The 16,931-nt window shown below is 45.2% G+C and overlaps 1 protein-coding gene across 1 annotated transcript; it reads left to right on the forward strand.

Moving 5' to 3' along the window:
• The first annotated feature begins 2,135 nt into the window (after window positions 1–2,135).
• Window positions 2,136–16,564, forward strand: LOC106589411 (protein kinase C epsilon type). The gene is made up of 16 exons (XM_014179373.2): window positions 2,136–3,088; window positions 3,318–3,464; window positions 7,157–7,220; window positions 8,919–9,084; window positions 9,866–9,900; window positions 10,094–10,182; window positions 10,444–10,573; window positions 10,780–10,922; window positions 10,994–11,069; window positions 11,173–11,345; window positions 13,843–14,016; window positions 14,109–14,263; window positions 14,411–14,549; window positions 14,647–14,835; window positions 15,047–15,193; window positions 15,365–16,564. The coding sequence occupies exons 1-16, from the start codon at window positions 2,888–2,890 to the stop codon at window positions 15,506–15,508; spliced, it is 2,172 nt and encodes a 723-aa protein (XP_014034848.1). The 5' UTR covers window positions 2,136–2,887; the 3' UTR covers window positions 15,509–16,564.
• Window positions 16,565–16,931: the final 367 nt, after the last annotated feature.

A 16,931-nucleotide genomic window follows, 5' to 3' on the forward strand; every position in this document is an offset into this window, starting at 1 on the left:
AATAGCCCTTACACAGCCTGGAGGTGTGATGGGTCATTGTCCTGTTGAAAAATAAATGACAGTTCCACTAAGCCCAAACCAGATGGGATGGCGTATCGCTACAGAATGCTGTGGTAGCCAAGTGTGGCTTGAATTCTAAATAAATCACTGACAGTGTCACCAGCAAAGCTCCCCCACACCATCACACCTCCTCCTCCATGCCTTATGGTGGGAACCACACATGTGGAGATCATTCTTCATCCGCACTGCGTCTCACAAAGACATGGTGGTTGGAACCAAAAATCTCAAATTTGGACTCCAGACCAAACAACACATTTCTATCGGTCTAATGTCCTTTGCTCATGTTTCTTGGCTCAGGCAAGTCTCTTCTTCTCATTGGTGTCCTTTAGTTGGGCTCCCAAGTGGTGCAGCGGTCTAAGGCACTGCATCTCAGTGCGAGAGGTTTGAATCCAGACTGCATCACATCCGGCCGTGATTGGGTGTCCCATAGGGTGGTGCACAATTGGCCAGGGGTAGGCTGTCATTGTGAATAAGAATGTGTTGTTAACTGACTTTCCTAGTTAAATACATTTTAAAAAACCAAACAAAAAAATAGTAGTGGTTTCTTTGCAGCAATTCGCCTATGAAGGCCTGATTCACACAGTCTCCTCTGATCAGTTGATTTTGAGATGTGTCTGTTACTTGAACTCTGTGAAGCATTTATTTGGGCTGTCATTTCTGAGGCTGGTAACTCTAATGAACTTACCCTCTGCAGCAGAGGTAACTCTGGGTCTTCCATTCCTGTGGTGGTCCTCATTAGAAACAGTTTCACCATAGTTTTTGCGACTGCACTCGAAGAAACTTTCAAAGTTCTTGAAATTTTCCGTATTGACTGACCCTTGTCACAGCACAACTGATTGGCTCAAACGCATTAAGAAGGAAAGAAATTCCACAAATTAACTTTTAAGAAGGCACACCTGTTAATTGAAATGCATTCCAGGTGACTACCTCATGAAGCTGGTTGAGAGAATGCCAAGAGTGTGCAAAGCTGTCATCAAGGCAAAGGGTGGCTATTTGAGGAATCTGAAATATACAATCTATTTCGATTTCTTTAACATTTTTTGGTTACTACATGATTCCATATGTGTTATTACATAGTTGTGATGTCTTCACTACTATTCTACAATGTAGAAAATAGTAAAAATAAAGAAAAACCCTTGAATTAGTAGGTGTTCTAAAACGTATGACTGGTAGTGTATTTCTTTTTTTTTTGCTTAAAATGTGGGGCTCAAACCCATCTGCCCTTAATGACGGGTCGCAACTGCACACATGCATAGCTCCAGTAGAATGTCCTTGGCCATTTAAATCGCTGTCAGATGAAAATCTAATCTCCAAAACAGAAACTTTTCAGGAAAAAATAAAAATAAAAAACTGCCATATTTTCCCATGAACGAAATACAATTATAAAACTACAGAAGCTATTTCAAATAGGCCTACATTTTCTTGGTCCCAGAGTCATGACATGTTCAGAGCAGGCTACATTTGAGGGGAGTTAGCCAACTGCTTTCAATAGCCTATCCCTGCATGTAAAAAATGTAAATAGGCAAAAATTGAGTAACATGGTTTTCATCCAACAGCGACGGGATGCACTAAAAGCCCTTTGCGGATTCCGTGTGTGTGTGTGTGTGTGTGTGTGTGTGTGTGTTTGTGCGCGCGCGCGCGCATGACAGTAGACATCACTGACAACACGGAGATGGATAAAATGTATGACATCATAGCAAGGACACAGTCAAGCTTTTATCAACACACTCCTCTTGTGTCCTTAGGTAAACCACTGGATTTGAACCGTGGTTGTCTGCGCAGTCAGTGCGCCACAAGACTGTTAGTCCGCTGAGCTAAAGCCAAACCATTAGGCTATTCATCAGTGTACCGAACCATCTCTTCTACACGTGTGTGTGTTATCGTTTCGTTGGACAGAGAGGCTGTCTGATTGACCATATTGGGTGTGGTATCTTGCACACACAAACACACACACACAATCCCTTATCCGGCGCAGAGGGCAAGCGGCGCGGCTGACGCGTTTTGCGCATTTCCTGAAGCTCGCGCTCACACTGGGAAACCGCTGCTGGCTGGAGAAACGGGTGAACGCGCACAGGGAGGGAAAGAGAGAGAGAGGAAAACGACAGACAGATTGAGGGGGACCGATAGCCTGTCACTGGTCAGCTCTTTAAACCGTAGGACCCACCGGATAAGCAGACAGACATCCCGGGAAAGAAGAGAACCAGTGCTGTTCAAGACAGATTGTGTCGGAGCTGTTTACTGAGTTCGAGCTGCTTTTACAGCCGGCACGAGACACCGTGGAGGGATCGCGGATGTCTAGGTCTCCTCCCCCGCCCTGAGCCCGGGACAGCAGCTGCTCTACCGGGTACAGTCTCTGATCAGATGATCAGGACCGGAGCCGTTCTCTGTGATTCATCACCGGGCTTCTCTCCTTTCCTCCCACCACCGAGACCTATTCTATAGCGTCGTTATTCGTTATTTCTGCTAACGACAACCCTCGCTATCTCTGCCATCTGCACGGGACGGACTGTAAACAAACACGGAGGACACCGTCTGTCGTCTGGCCCGACCTGGTTTGGCGCAAGCAGGGCTCGGTACCTGACTGTGGGGTGTGTCCTATAGACTATATTAAGGGCGAAGAGGGGTGTTTTTGTTTTTACCCATGTTTACGTTTTAACATGACAGTGTGTGTAGGCTATGTGTGTGTATCTGTGACAGTGTGTTTGTTGTAAATGTCTGACTGTTTGAATGGATTCTGGGATGTAGGATTACCTATCTAATATGGTGGCTAGTTAGAGAGAACAGACTTACAGACAGACGGACCATCTGCACACACCAACACGCCACCATGCCAGTGTTCAGTGGGGTGTTGAAGGTGCGTGTGTGTGAGGCGGTGGATTTGAAGCCCACCCCCTGGGCACTCCGCCATGCAGGGGGGAAGAACTCATCCTCATTCCTCCTGGACCCCTACCTCACCCTCAACCTGGACCAGACCCACCTGGGACAGACCTGCACCAAGAACAGAAGCAACTCACCTGCATGGAACCAGGTACTGTACCAGATCCACCTCTCCAGGGCAGGGCCGCATTGGTGGCACGCTTTTGCTTCAGCCCAACACAAACACCTGAACTAATCATGCGCTTCAGTTTAGGGCTAGCCTAAAGGTTACAGAGGCAGACTCATGGGCAGAAGGTGGCTGGTGTAAATCTGGCCAACAAAAGTTTGCAGTTGGATATAGATTGACAAAAATGATATTATTCTGTTCTATTTTGTTGTAGGACTTTACAGCCCAGATGACAGACGGACGGAAATTGGAGATGTCAGTGTTCCATGATGCACCAATCGGATATGACGACTTTGTGGCTAACTGCACCATACAGCTGGAGGACATACTGCAGAACGGCAGCACACATTACCAGGCCTGGGTAGGAAGACGTGTGTGTGTGTGTGTGTGTGTGTGTGTGTGTGTGTGTGTGTGTGTGTGTGTGTGTGTGTGTGTGTGTGTGTGTGTGTGTGTGTGTGTGTGTGTGTGTGTGAGAGAGAGAGAATCATGCTTGCATGATGAGTATCCTTGTCTGAAACATTAAGACATGCATTAGCTCCCCAAGCTAATGCATAGGCTTTAGCTCAGCAGGCTAACACAGTTGGTGGCACACAGGCTAAATTAATTTCGTAACATTTGTGTCTGTCCGTACCTGTGTGTGACGTGTAGAGGTTGAGGGGGCCTGCTGAGGACAGGGCTGATGAGTATGTAGACTACCTTCAGAAGGTATTCATACTCCTGATTTAGTACACATTTTGTTGTGTTACAGCCTGATTTCAAAATGGATTGAAACTGACTGCACACACAATCCCGTAATGACAAAGTGAAAAGCTGTTTTTAGAAATGTTTGTAAATGTATTGAAAATTAATTACACAAATATAGTATCTCATTACGTAAGTATTCACACCCCACAGTCAATACCTGTTAGAATCACCATTGGCTGTGATTACAGCTGTGAGTCTTTCTGGGTAAGTCTCTAAGATCTTTGCACACCTGGATTGTACAATATTTGCACATTTTATTATTTTTTTAATTCTTCAAGCTCTGTCAGGTTGGTTCTTGATCATTGCTAGAAAACCATTTTCAATTCTTGCCATAGATTTTCAAGCTGATTCAAATCAAAACTGTAACTAGGCCATTCAGGAACATTCAATGTTGTCTTGGTAAGCAACTCCGGTGTATATTTGGCCTTGTGTTTTTGTTTATTGTCCTGCTGAAAGGTGAATTCATCTCCCAGTATCTGGTGGAAAGCAGACTGAATCAGGTTTACCGCCAGGATTTTGCCTGTGCTTAGCTCCGTTTCTTTATAACCCCCAAAACCGATGACAAGCATACCCATAACGTGATGCAGCCACCACCATGCTTGAAAATATATAGAGTGGTACTCAGTGATGTGTATTCAGGACATTTTTTGCAGTTTTACTTTAGTGCATGTTTTGTAATTTTTATTCCGTACCGGCTTCCTTCTTTTCACTTTGTCATTTAGGTTAGTATTGTGGAGTAACTACAATGTTGTTGATCCATCCTCAGTTTCCTCCTATCAAAGCCATTAAACTCTGTAAAAGTCACAATTGGCCTCATGGTGAAATCCCTGAGCGCTTTCCTTCCTCTCCAGCAACTGAGTTAGGAAGGGCACCTGTATCTTTGTAGTGACTGGGTGTGATCATCCATGTAGTGACCATGCAAGGTGTAATCAATACCTTCACCAAGGGATATTCAATGTCTGCTTTTTTACATTTTACCCATCTAGCAATAGATGCCCTTCATTGGAAAACTTCCCTGGTCTTTGTGGTTGAATCTCTGTTTGAAATTCACTTCTCGACTGAGGGACCTTACAGATAATTGTATGTGTGGGGTACAGAGATGAGGTAGTCATTCAAAAATCACGGTAAACACTATTATTGCACACAGAGTTAGTCCATGCAACTTATTATGTGACTTCTTAAGCACATTTTTACCCCAGAACTTATTTAGGCTTGCCATAACAAAGGGGTTGAATACTTATTGACTCAAGACATTTCAGCTTTTCATTTTGAATACATTTCTAAACATGTCTAAAAACATAATTCCATTATGGGCTATTGTGTGTTGGCCAGTGACACAAAATCTAAATTTAATCCATTTTAAATTCAGGCTGTAACACAACAAAATGTGGAAAAAGGGTGTGAATACTTTCTGAAGGCACTGTAACACACACATACACACACACGCACACACACCCCAGGGCTTCCTGTCCTGCTCTGTCAACCAGTATGAGGTCAGAGTGAACAGATCAATGGATCACTCCGATGATCGATCAGTTTTTATTGATGAGCCAGCCAAGTCAATACTCTCTCTCTGTACTGCTACAGCTAGTTACCCTCTCCCCTCCTCTCCTGTCTCTGTGGTGACATCACTGACTGTGGCCTCCTGGGTAATAACTGGATGGTTGCCGGGCAGTGACATCACTGGCTACGCCCCTCAGTGACCCTCTGTAGAAGTAGGGCAGACTGGGCTTAAGATGCCCTTGTAAACACACGCACACAAATGGGCCAGTGCATTCACAAGCACAAAGGCACTGGAAAAGGAAACCTGATCAACAATACAATGTGTGTGTGTATCTAGTGTGTGTGTATCTACTGTGTGTCATATATGGCCTTAGTGAAATTTGAGAACTCTCTTTCTGTGTGAGTTGTGTGTGTGTGTGTGTTTGCTGAAAATGCTGAATTCTCAATTCCAAACTCTCCTGAGAGAGGGAAAGGATAGATCTTTATTCAGACATTTTCATTTATCTATTTAAACAATGTATCAACATTTCTGTTACCATTATTACAAATGTACCCATTAATTAATTGCCCTATTATATCTCGAGATGTACTAGTCATCAGTAACAATGCATGTCATTTTAATGGGATGTTATTGGGATTTCACTGTGATTTTTAAAAAGTGATTTTATTAATAAATAGCATTTGAAACTCCCTTACGTTGGAAATGTTTACCTATCCATGTCATGGCAATAAAGCATATTGCATTTGAGATAAAGGGAGGGAGAGAAGTGGCTGGACTGGAGGGAGAAGAAGAGGGACAGAGGGATGACAGGAAGGGGTGCAGACACAGTGGAAGTGTAACGTGAGGTGTGTGTGTATGTGTGTGAACTGCCAGTGTGTGTGTGTGTGTGTCAGGTAGTGAGAACTCAGATGTGTAGTTAATGGTGGCCTCAGTCTCCAACCTACTTTAGGTTCCCTAGACACCAGACACTTACAGATCACACTCAATGATACAGTGTGTGTGGCAAGGGCTGTATCCCTGCATCCTAATTGGCTAGCCGGATTAATGAGGTGAACTCATTTTTCCATGTCCATGGCGACAGTAAAGTACTTAAAGTCTCAGCCAGGCAGTGTCTCCGAGTGTGTGATTCTAACTTAGCCATGTTGTTGTGTGTGTTGATATTATATGTATAATAGGTCTACATATGTATTGCTCTGTGTGTCTGTGTAAGGTGGCAGATCTGCTGTATGACAGGCAGAGTGTTGCGTAAGAGGATCTACGGCTGTCCAGAGCTTAACCAAGGATTTAACCCCCATCCCTCTCTAAATCTCTATCCCTCTCTATCACTCTCTCTCTCTCGCTCTCTCCGCAGCTCTCTCTCTCTCTCTCTCTCTCTCTCTCTCTCTCTCTCTCTCTCTCTCTCTCTCTCTCTCTCTCTCTCTCTCTCTCTCCCCTCTCTCTCCCTCTCTCCCTCCATTTGGAAAATGTAAAATACTTGTGAGGCCAGCTGCCATTGACGCTATGAAGGGTGGCAGGTAGCCTAGGTTACAGAAGCAGGTTCAAATCCTGGCGTGGGTAATAAAACATGTGAGAGTTAACTGACAACACCTACCTGGCTCCTGGACCTATAGGTGTTCCTCTCAATAATATGTGTTTGAATGTCTGGATGTTGGAGATGCATTTCCGTCATAACAGGTGGACTATACTACTATTCTATGATGTCATTGGTGTGTGTGTGTGTGTGTGTGTGTGTGTGTGTGTGTGTGTGTGTGTGTGTGTGCATACAGTGTGTTGTACATCAAAACGGACTGTCTTTCTCTCTCCAGGTTGATTTAGAACCAGAGGGGAAGGTCTATGTGATTATCGATCTGTCAGGATCTTCTACTGAAGGTAAAACTACTCTACCCACAATCCTCTGCTTCACCCACAGCCTCCTGTTCTACCCACAACCCTCTGCTCCCCCCACAACCTACTGTTCTACCCATAGAGAGTGAGGTCAGACACCAGCCCTAGGGCTATTGTTGGAAGGCCAGTCAGCAGAGGTGTGTGTGTGTGTGTGTGTGTGTGTGTGTGTGTGTGTGTGTGTGTGTGTGTGTGTGTGTGTCTCTCTCTAAATCGATTCTCACCCCTTTGTCCTACACCCCGTCTCACACAAGCTCTGACTCTCTCTCTCTCTCTCGATCTCCCTCATCATGTCAGTGACTAGATCAATATGATATTGCAGTCTGATGCCTGACTGGTAATTTAGATGTTGTGGCGTTTAATCATTGGTTAATTTGTGCAGCTGCTTCCCTGACCCCCTCTCACACCTGAACTTCCTCCCAGTTCAGCTAGCTAATTTATGCTAATATATGCTTATTATTCATTTGTACTATATTTGTATATAAGGACGGGCAAGAACTGGGGAGTCAAAAAGAATAACAGAGAGAGAGAGAGAGAGAGAGAGAGAGAGGGAGAGGGGAAAGATATAGGGTGGGTGAGGAGAGAAAGAGGAGGTATTTTTAGGAGTTATTCTCTCTGCAATCTGTTCTGTGCTGCTCAGGGGCCTTCGCTCGTCCCCTCCCTTCCCCTGCCTCCATCATCTCTCTTTTGTCTGCTGCGTATCCTCCTAGAATTCTTCTACCTCTACTTCCCCATCCGCTCCTCTTCACTCCCTTTACCCTGGTTGTTGAGCTTTTCTATACTTTTCCCCCCTACACTCCTCTCTCACTTTTCCTTATTTGAGATCCTCTGTGATTGTGTATGTTTGTGTGTGTGTGTGTGTGCTGTGATTGGTCAGTAAGTGTTCTGTGAGTTCATAGTACACCCGTCTCCACGGCAATCACTCACACCTGCCTAACCCCGCCCCTCTGTGTGGTGTGTGTGAACAGATGGATGATGTATTATGTAAAACACACTGATCTCAGTAATGGCCTGTTTAGCTGCTCCACTTTCTCGTTTTCTCCCTCACACACACACACACACATACACGCACACAACAATGCACGCACAAATGCACGCACGCACGTACACACACACACACACACACACACACACACACACACACACGCACACAACAAAACACGCACAAATGCACGCACACACACACACACACACACACACACACACACACACACAAGAATGCACTCACAAATGCACGCACTTACGCACACACACATACATACTGTACACACACAGTAACCACCTCTGCAAGACAACCTAGAGAGAGAGAGAGCGACAGAGAGAGTAGGAGGAGTGGAGGTGGTTCTCTTGTCTCATAAGGCTAATTCGGTCCTAGGGACACAGAGAGAGGGAGAGATGGATGGAGGTAAAACGATGGGACTGGAAGAGAAGAAAATGTAAATATCTTCATATTCTGTCCTTTGTTGTAGTGCCCACACAGAAAGACATAAAGAGAGGTAGAGGAGGACGGAGAAAGAGGGGGAGAAAGATACTGTACTTTTAGGAACGATCTCGTGTGCCCAATCCCCAATCGGACCCTAGCCTCTACCCCAACCTCCCTTAGGTACAGGTGGAGATCTTACAGGATAAGTAATATGGTGATTTGCGAATTGGACCCCTCTTTAATGCTGCCTGTCTGTTTGTTAGCCCCGGCAGCCAATGAGAATGAGGAGCGTGTGTTCCGAGAGCGGATTGGTCCTCGGCGGCGGCAGGGGGCCGTCCGGAGGCGTGTTCACCAGGTTAACGGACACAAGTTCATGGCCACGTATCTACGGCAACCGACCTACTGCTCACACTGCCGAGACTTCATCTGGTGAGAAACACACACACACACACACACACACACACCAGCTTCAGCCCTCTGTTCCATCCTAGAGCTTCCTCTGCTGGTGGGACCCAGATAAAGCAGCTCAGTAATCAGCCCCAGTAATGATCATAGAATACACTACATGACCATAAGCATGTGGACATGCAATAACAGCCTCCACTCTTCTGGGAAGGATTTCCACTAGATTTTGGAACATTGCTGTGGGGACTTGGTTCCATTCAGCCACAAGATAATTAGTGAGGTTGAGCAATTAGGCCTGGCTCGCAGTCGGCGTTCCAATTCATCCCAAAGGTGTTTTATGGGGTTGAGGTCAGGGCTCTGTGCAGGCCAGTCAAGTTCTTCCACACCGATCTCTAGAAACCATTTCTGTATAGAGCTCGCTTTGTGCACGGAGGCATTGTCATGCTGAAACAGGAAAGGGCCTTCCCTAAACCACCGCCACAAAGTTCGAAGCACAGAATCGTCTAGAATGTCATTGTATGCTGTAGCACTAATTTGAAGGCGTATCCATATACTTTTGGCGACATAGTGTATTTACATTTTAGTCACTTAGCAGAGCTACTTTCAGGAGCAATTAGGGTTAAGTGACTTGCTAAAGGGCACATCGGCAGATTTTTCACCTAGTCGGCTCAGGAATTCAAACCAACTACCTTTCGGTTTCTGGCCCAATGCTCTTAACCGCTAGGCTACCTGCCGCCAATATCCCCATTTTCTCTACGAAATGCTGACTTTCTCTCTTTCTCACCCTCTCTCTTTGATTTGATAGGGGAGTACTCGGAAAGCAGGGTTACCAATGCCAGGGTGAGTACAAGTTATCTGTGTCTGTCTTCTGTCTGGGTTCTTGAATTATTATGGTGGTTCTAGTGATACCTGCACATTCTAGAATGAGTCGAGACATTTTTGAGTTGTCTTTCTGTTGTATTCATATCGTGTGTTGTTCAGTGTCCACTTAAGTGTGCAATTGTGGAAGTGTGTAATTGTGTGTTTATTGCAGTGTGCACGTGCGTGGTCCACAAGCGCTGCCATGAGCACATCATCACCAAGTGTGCCGGGATGAAGAAGCAGGAGGATACACCAGAGGAGGTATTGTGGACTGTTATTGGTCAACATGGCCACCGTAGAGTTATCATGATGTATTTTGGTTGGGAAACACAAATGCCAAATTCTGTCTATTATAAACTATAGGCCTATATTCCTCTGAGCGCTGGGCATAGCTGTGTGTAGAGAGATGCTCCTATATACTAGGCGTAGATTCCTATCACAGCTCCAAACTCTCCCTAACTCTCCCACCCTCCTTCCCTTTCTCCCTCCTTCCCTCCCTCCTTCGCTCCTCCCTCTCTCCAGGTTGGTGCCCAGAGGTTTAGTGTCAACATGCCTCATAAGTTCAGCAACCACAACTACAAGGCCCCTACCTTCTGTGACCACTGTGGATCTCTACTATGGGGACTAATGAGGCAGGGCCTGCAATGCAAGGGTATGGCACCTGTGTGAGTGCGTGTGTGTGTGTGTGTGCGTGTGCGTGTGCATGTATGTGGTAGTATGCAAGGTGGGTGTTCATTGTCAACAGACGGTGTGAGTATAATGTAGCTCCTAACTATGACGTGTGTGTGTGTGTGTGTGTGTGTGTGTGTGTGTGTGTGTGTGTGTGTGTGTGTGTGTGTGTGTGTGTGTGTGTGTTAGTGTGTAAGATGAATGTCCACAAGAGGTGTGAGGCCAACGTAGCTCCCAACTGCGGGGTGGATGCCAAAGGCATCGCCAAAGTCCTGGCTGAAATGGGAGTCACTCCTGATAAGATCTCCACTACCGCACAGCGCAGGAAAAAGGTATACACACACACACTGACGATGGCAATGACGATGTTGACGATAACCTTCTCTTTCCCCTCTCTCTTTAGTTACTCCCAGGGTTAGACTCCCAGTCACCTTCAGAACTCTCAGACGAGCTTCCCCTCACCTCACCCTCACAGCAAGGTAACACACACACACACACACACACACACACACACACACACACGGTCACAAACATACTCGAAGACACAGAGTTGTCTGACTTCCTTTACGTGTGCGTGTGCAGAGCCGTCTGAGTTGGAGCGGCTACAACAGGGGACGTCGCTAGAGATGCAAGGTTCTCCCTCCTCCTCCACATCCTCCTACGCCTCCTCTGTCTCGCGGGAGAACGGAGCAGTGAAGAGGACTCTCAAAGACTTCAGTTTCATTAAGGTCCTGGGGAAAGGAAGCTTCGGAAAGGTGAGGAGGAGGAGGAGGGAGAGGGAGGAGCGTAGGTCTGTGGCGGTCATGACATTTTGTCAGCCGGTATCTGTCATGCAAATAACTGCCGGTCACACGGTTAATTGATCGTTAATTAACATAAACACATTTAGCATCTCCGGGCATAGCCTACAAGCCACTGATGCAGACCTTTTGAACATCCAGATTTTTAAAAAGTGTAATAAATCCATTTAATATAGCCTACACCAGAGATGGGAAACTCCACTTTTCCCCCATCCCAAGCAGACACCGCCGATTAAACTAATTGCATTCTAATCTGAAGATCTATAATTAGTTGATTATTGGAGTCAGGTGTGTTAGCTGGGGCCGGGGCAAAAGGTGTGACACAAATCAGGCCCCCGAGGACTGGAGTTGCCCATCCCTGTCCTACACCATCGCAATAAATCCGCCATTTATTTTAGGCAGTTCTAAAGAAAACATGATGTGAAGAAAATGTAGCCTATTTCAGATGAACAAAATAGCGTATTCTGAGTCGTTCTTATGTTTGGCCCTGATCTGGCTATGCCGTATGGCTACGGGCTACACTATTTGATTTAGCAGACAATATTAGCTTATAATTCCCGTGGCAATATTTTATATTATTTTATAGTAAGAAGAATACAATTGAACATAGCTGAATAAAATAGAAAGGATATTTTTCTCAGGGAGTGCGCACATGCAGCTATTCTGTGTTGAGCGGTTAACAAAGAAACAGGTCCTCCTATATGCTTATTTTAGAGTTATTTATGCAACTTTACTTGTGATACAAACGTTGGGCTGTATGTTTCGATTTCTAATACATTCTAAGGCTGCATGATGCTACTCTAATGAGGATTTGAAAAAAGTCGCATGAAAGGTTTTTCAGGCTGCACACCGCCCCAACGCTTTTCTGGATACTACATGATCCCATATGTGTTATTTCATAGTGTTGATGTCTTCACTATTATTCTACAATGTAAAAAATAGTACAAATGAAGAAAAACCCTTGAATGAGTAGGTGTGTCCAAACCTTTGACTGGTACTGTAATTACAAATCATTTGTAGACTGCAATGCAAGAAGCCCAAACAGATATAATGTTTGACTGAAACATAATCATTTTAAACCTTTCTTACATTTGTAAACGATCACGTGTCTCTCTATTATGCTTAGGAATACTTGGGAACAGATTTCTTAAATGAAAATCAGTTGGAGCTGATTTCCAAGTGTTATTATTATTCTTTGCTCAGAAAGCTTGTGGGGCCAAATAAAACCACCAGTTAGGGAATCCTGCACTAGGCTCTCTGTAGACTATGGGCTCTCCAACCCTGTTCCTAGGCCTTTACGTTACACTTGGAGTTATTTGGCCACTTGAGTTGTGATACAAACCTTATCAAAACATATAGTCCTATAGGTCGCACTGTTTCTGGCCTTAAACTGCACACGCTGGACATCATTCACATGCGATAATATTCTCACCCACTATTCTCAATTTAATCTTGTCTTTACATATACTAAATAATATATGTGTGAAATTAAACTGAACAAAAATACAAACGCAACCTGTAAAGTGTCAGTCCCATGTTTCATGAGCTGAAATAAAATATCCCAGAAATGTTCCATACACTAAAAAGCTTATTTCTCTCAAATTTTGTGCACAAATTTGTTTACATCCCTGTTAGTGAGCATTTCTCCTTTGCCAAGATAATCCATCCACCTGACAGGTGTGTTATATCAAGAAGCTGATTAAACAGCAGGATCATTACACCGATGCACCTTGTGCTGGGGACAATAAAAGACCACTCTAACATGTGCAGTTTTGTCACACAACACAATGCCAATTTACTGATGGAGAAAAATACATGTCATCCGTATGCACTTGAATAGCTTTTTCCACATCTCATTTTCATGCCATCAAGGTAGGCTACTCTGTTGTAAAGCAAAGCAACGTGCTTAATATTAGGACAGTTGAGAAATTAATATTGTAGGCCTAGCTTATAGAAAGCCGATGGGAGCCTCCTCTTTTTAGCGGAGGCCATCAAAACTCTGTTTTGTCACACAATTACATAGCATAGCCTATATAAATGTTGCACAACACGCTTATAGGAACATTAATTGAATTCCATCAACCAGCTACGAGGAGCTGGCTCTTGCTGCTCAACAGGTGATCCTATTCCGCTCAAACTCTGATGAAGTGTTTGACGTGGTTTTTGATTGTATTTGCATTGATGTCAGTGTGATTAGAGGGACAATAGAGCGCTGAGTACCATTAGCGAGTCCGGTAGGCTATTAATGACCATTAGCAGCATCAGAGTGCAGTTTTGGAGAACCCTAGTTCCCGTGACTCAACTGGCCACCGTAACAGCCCTAAGAGGAGGAAGGGACGGAGAATGGACATGGGGACGGAACTCATGTTTAAGGGTAAAGTCTCTCTTTTTCTCTCTCGCTCCCCCCCCCCTCCCTCTCGCCCCTCTCCTCTCTCCCCCCCTCCCTATGCAGGTGATGTTAGCAGAGCTGAAAGGCAGTGAGGAGGTGTTTGCCGTGAAGGTGTTGAAGAAGGATGTGATCCAGCAGGATGACGATGTGGACTGCACCCTGACGGAGAAGCGCATCCTGGCCCTGGCACGCACACACCCCTACCTCTGTCAGCTCTACTGCTGCTTCCAGACCCGGGTACACACTAAACACACACATGCATCTACACACACACACACGCACACACACATATATACACTCACACCCCAACCCTCTCCCTGCTTCTCCAGGACCGTCTGTTCTTCGTGATGGAGTACGTGAACGGAGGAGACCTGATGTTTCAGATCCAACGCTCCAGGAAGTTTGACGAGGCTCGCTCGCGCTTCTACGCCGCTGAAGTTACCTCTGCACTCATGTTCCTGCACCGCAATGGGGTCATTTACAGGTAACAGCTGACCTTTAACCTTGAACCGCAGCCCACACGTGCCGGCACAACATGAGAATCATATCATGGCAACTGCTGTTGTTGTACCAGTGTTACGTTTTTTTGTTGTTGTTGGTGGCAACCATGTCCTCTCTCTCCCTCTCTCAGGGATCTGAAGTTAGATAACATATTGTTGGATGCAGAGGGACACTGTAAGCTGGCAGACTTTGGCATGTGTAAGGAGGGCATCATCAATGGAGTCACCACCACCACATTCTGTGGCACGCCTGACTACATAGCCCCTGAGGTGAGCTGAGCCAGTGTTACACACATTTCTGTCCCCTATGGTGTTTTTAGCGCCTCAGATGTTAAAGATAACGATGACGATGTGTGTGTGTGTGTAGATCCTGCAGGAGTTGGAGTACGGTCCATCAGTGGACTGGTGGGCTCTGGGAGTGTTAATGTATGAGATGTTGGCTGGCCAGCCTCCGTTTGAAGCAGACAACGAAGACGACCTGTTTGAGTCTATCCTCCATGACGATGTCCTCTACCCCGTCTGGCTCAGCAAGGAGGCTGTATCCATCCTCAGAGCTGTACGCACCATCCCTCCATCCATCCCTCTTACATCTGTGTGAACGGATATCTCCCTTTCTGTTTTTCTGTATTTCTCTCTTTCTCTCTCTTTCTGTCTTTCTCTAGCATCTTTGTGCGTGTACTGATCTCTCTCTCACTGTGTTTGTGTGTGTCTGTGTGTCTGTGTGTGTGTGTGTGTGTGTGTGTGTGTGTGTGTGTGTGTGTGTGTAGTTTATGACAAAGGCTCCAGCCCAGAGGTTAGGGTGTGTGTTGTCTCAGGGCTGCGACGAGGCCATTAAGAAACACTCATTCTTCAAAGACATCGACTGGACCCTGCTGGAGCAGAGACGACTCAAACCCCCCTTCAAACCACGCATTGTAAGTCACAAACGCACGCACATTCACACACACAAACACGTGTCTCCTGGTTGACTCCGCCTTCTCTCTCTCTCTCTCTCTCTCTCTCTCTCTCTCTCTCTCTCTCTCTCTCTCTCTCTCTCTCTCTCTCTCTCTCTTCTTCTCTCTCTCTCTCTTCTTCTCTCTCTGTAGAAGACGAAGCGTGATGTGAATAACTTTGACCAGGACTTCACCAGAGAAGACCCAGTGTTGACTCCCACAGACGAGGCTGTTATCAGACAGATCAACCAGGAGGACTTTAAAGGCTTCTCTTTCTGTGCAGAGATACAGACTTGAGAACTCTACGGTTTAGGTGTGTGTATAAAGCCTGTGTTGATTGGTTACAAAGTGTTGTGTCTGAAGCATGGACCGGTGCTACTGGTTACTATTATTACTACTGTCCACTGTAGTGAGAAAAACTATACCTTGGGTCAAGTACATCTGTCAAATACATTCGTAAAATACCTGTGTTGTGCTTTATTTGGTTTGTCTGGTACAAAGGAACCAATAGAATAGTCCCAAAATGGCAAACTCCAATGTGAAACAAACGCACCGCCTGACCCTGATTATGTATATTTTATCGGTGTGTTTATTTCTTGGCTGGATATGTATTGTTTCTTTTCTTGACTGGAGATGTATTTGATTGTACAGTTTGTTTCATTTGCTTATGCGTCAGCGTTCCCACTGGTTCATTTCAACTACTTTCACCCAATCAGAGACGAGTAGTCCTCAATGTAGTACAGACTACCTCACACTCCGTGTGTGTGTGTGTGTGTGTGTGTCTCTACATTTGTGTACGGTGTGTGTTTGTGTCTCTCTCTATATTTGTGTACGGTGTGTGTGTGTGTGTCTTTCTCTATATTTGTGTACGGTGTGTGTGTGTGTGTCTCTCTCTATATTTGTGTACGGTGTGTGTGCGTTTGTGACTTTCGTTCCCATAGTACCCCCCCTACTCCCAGAAGCCATTTCTCTCAGCCAAAACCACTTTTAGTTCCTGCTGCTTTTCTACAGCTTTTTCCATTTTATGTTCTGTTTTGTAAACTGTCGACAGTAGCTAGTGGAGGGAATCGCACCCTTCCCTATATAGTGCACTACTTTATGTACGCACACAGACGCGCACACACGCACATCCACACACACACTCTCTAAGAATAATTGTGTATAGTGTACAGTGTTAAATACAGAGGTGGTTCATATAGCAGGCCTGTTAGAGGCGATGTAGTGATGCTATGTGCACCCTGGGTAAAATTGTTCCTGGTCACACTATTTCACTGTGCCAAATGTAGTGTAACAGCAGGAGGGGTGTCGGTTTGTCTGTCTGCTTATAATAAATACTCAACTGTCAACATGAAACTACCTCTCTCCCACTCTCTCTAACTGAGCTGTGTGTGTGTGTGTGTGTGTGTGTGTTTAAAGGTGCTGCACAGTGGTAATAAATTCCACATCAAATCTTTTCTGAGTAACAATAACATCCCTTACACTGAGTGAACAAAACATTAGGAACACCTCTTTCCATGACACAGACTGACCAGGTGAATCCAGTTGAAAGCTATGACCCCTTATTGATGTCACTTGTTAAATCCACTTCAGTCAGTGTAGATGAAGGGGAGGAGACAGGTTAAAGAAGGATTTTTCGGCCTTGAGACAAATGAGACATGGATTGTGTATGTTTGCCATTCAGATGGTGAATGGGCATGACAAACATTTAACTGCTTTTGAA

This window comes from Salmo salar, chromosome ssa28 (genome assembly GCF_905237065.1).
Source record: "Salmo salar chromosome ssa28, Ssal_v3.1, whole genome shotgun sequence".
Taxonomy (NCBI): Eukaryota; Metazoa; Chordata; class Actinopteri; order Salmoniformes; family Salmonidae; genus Salmo; species Salmo salar.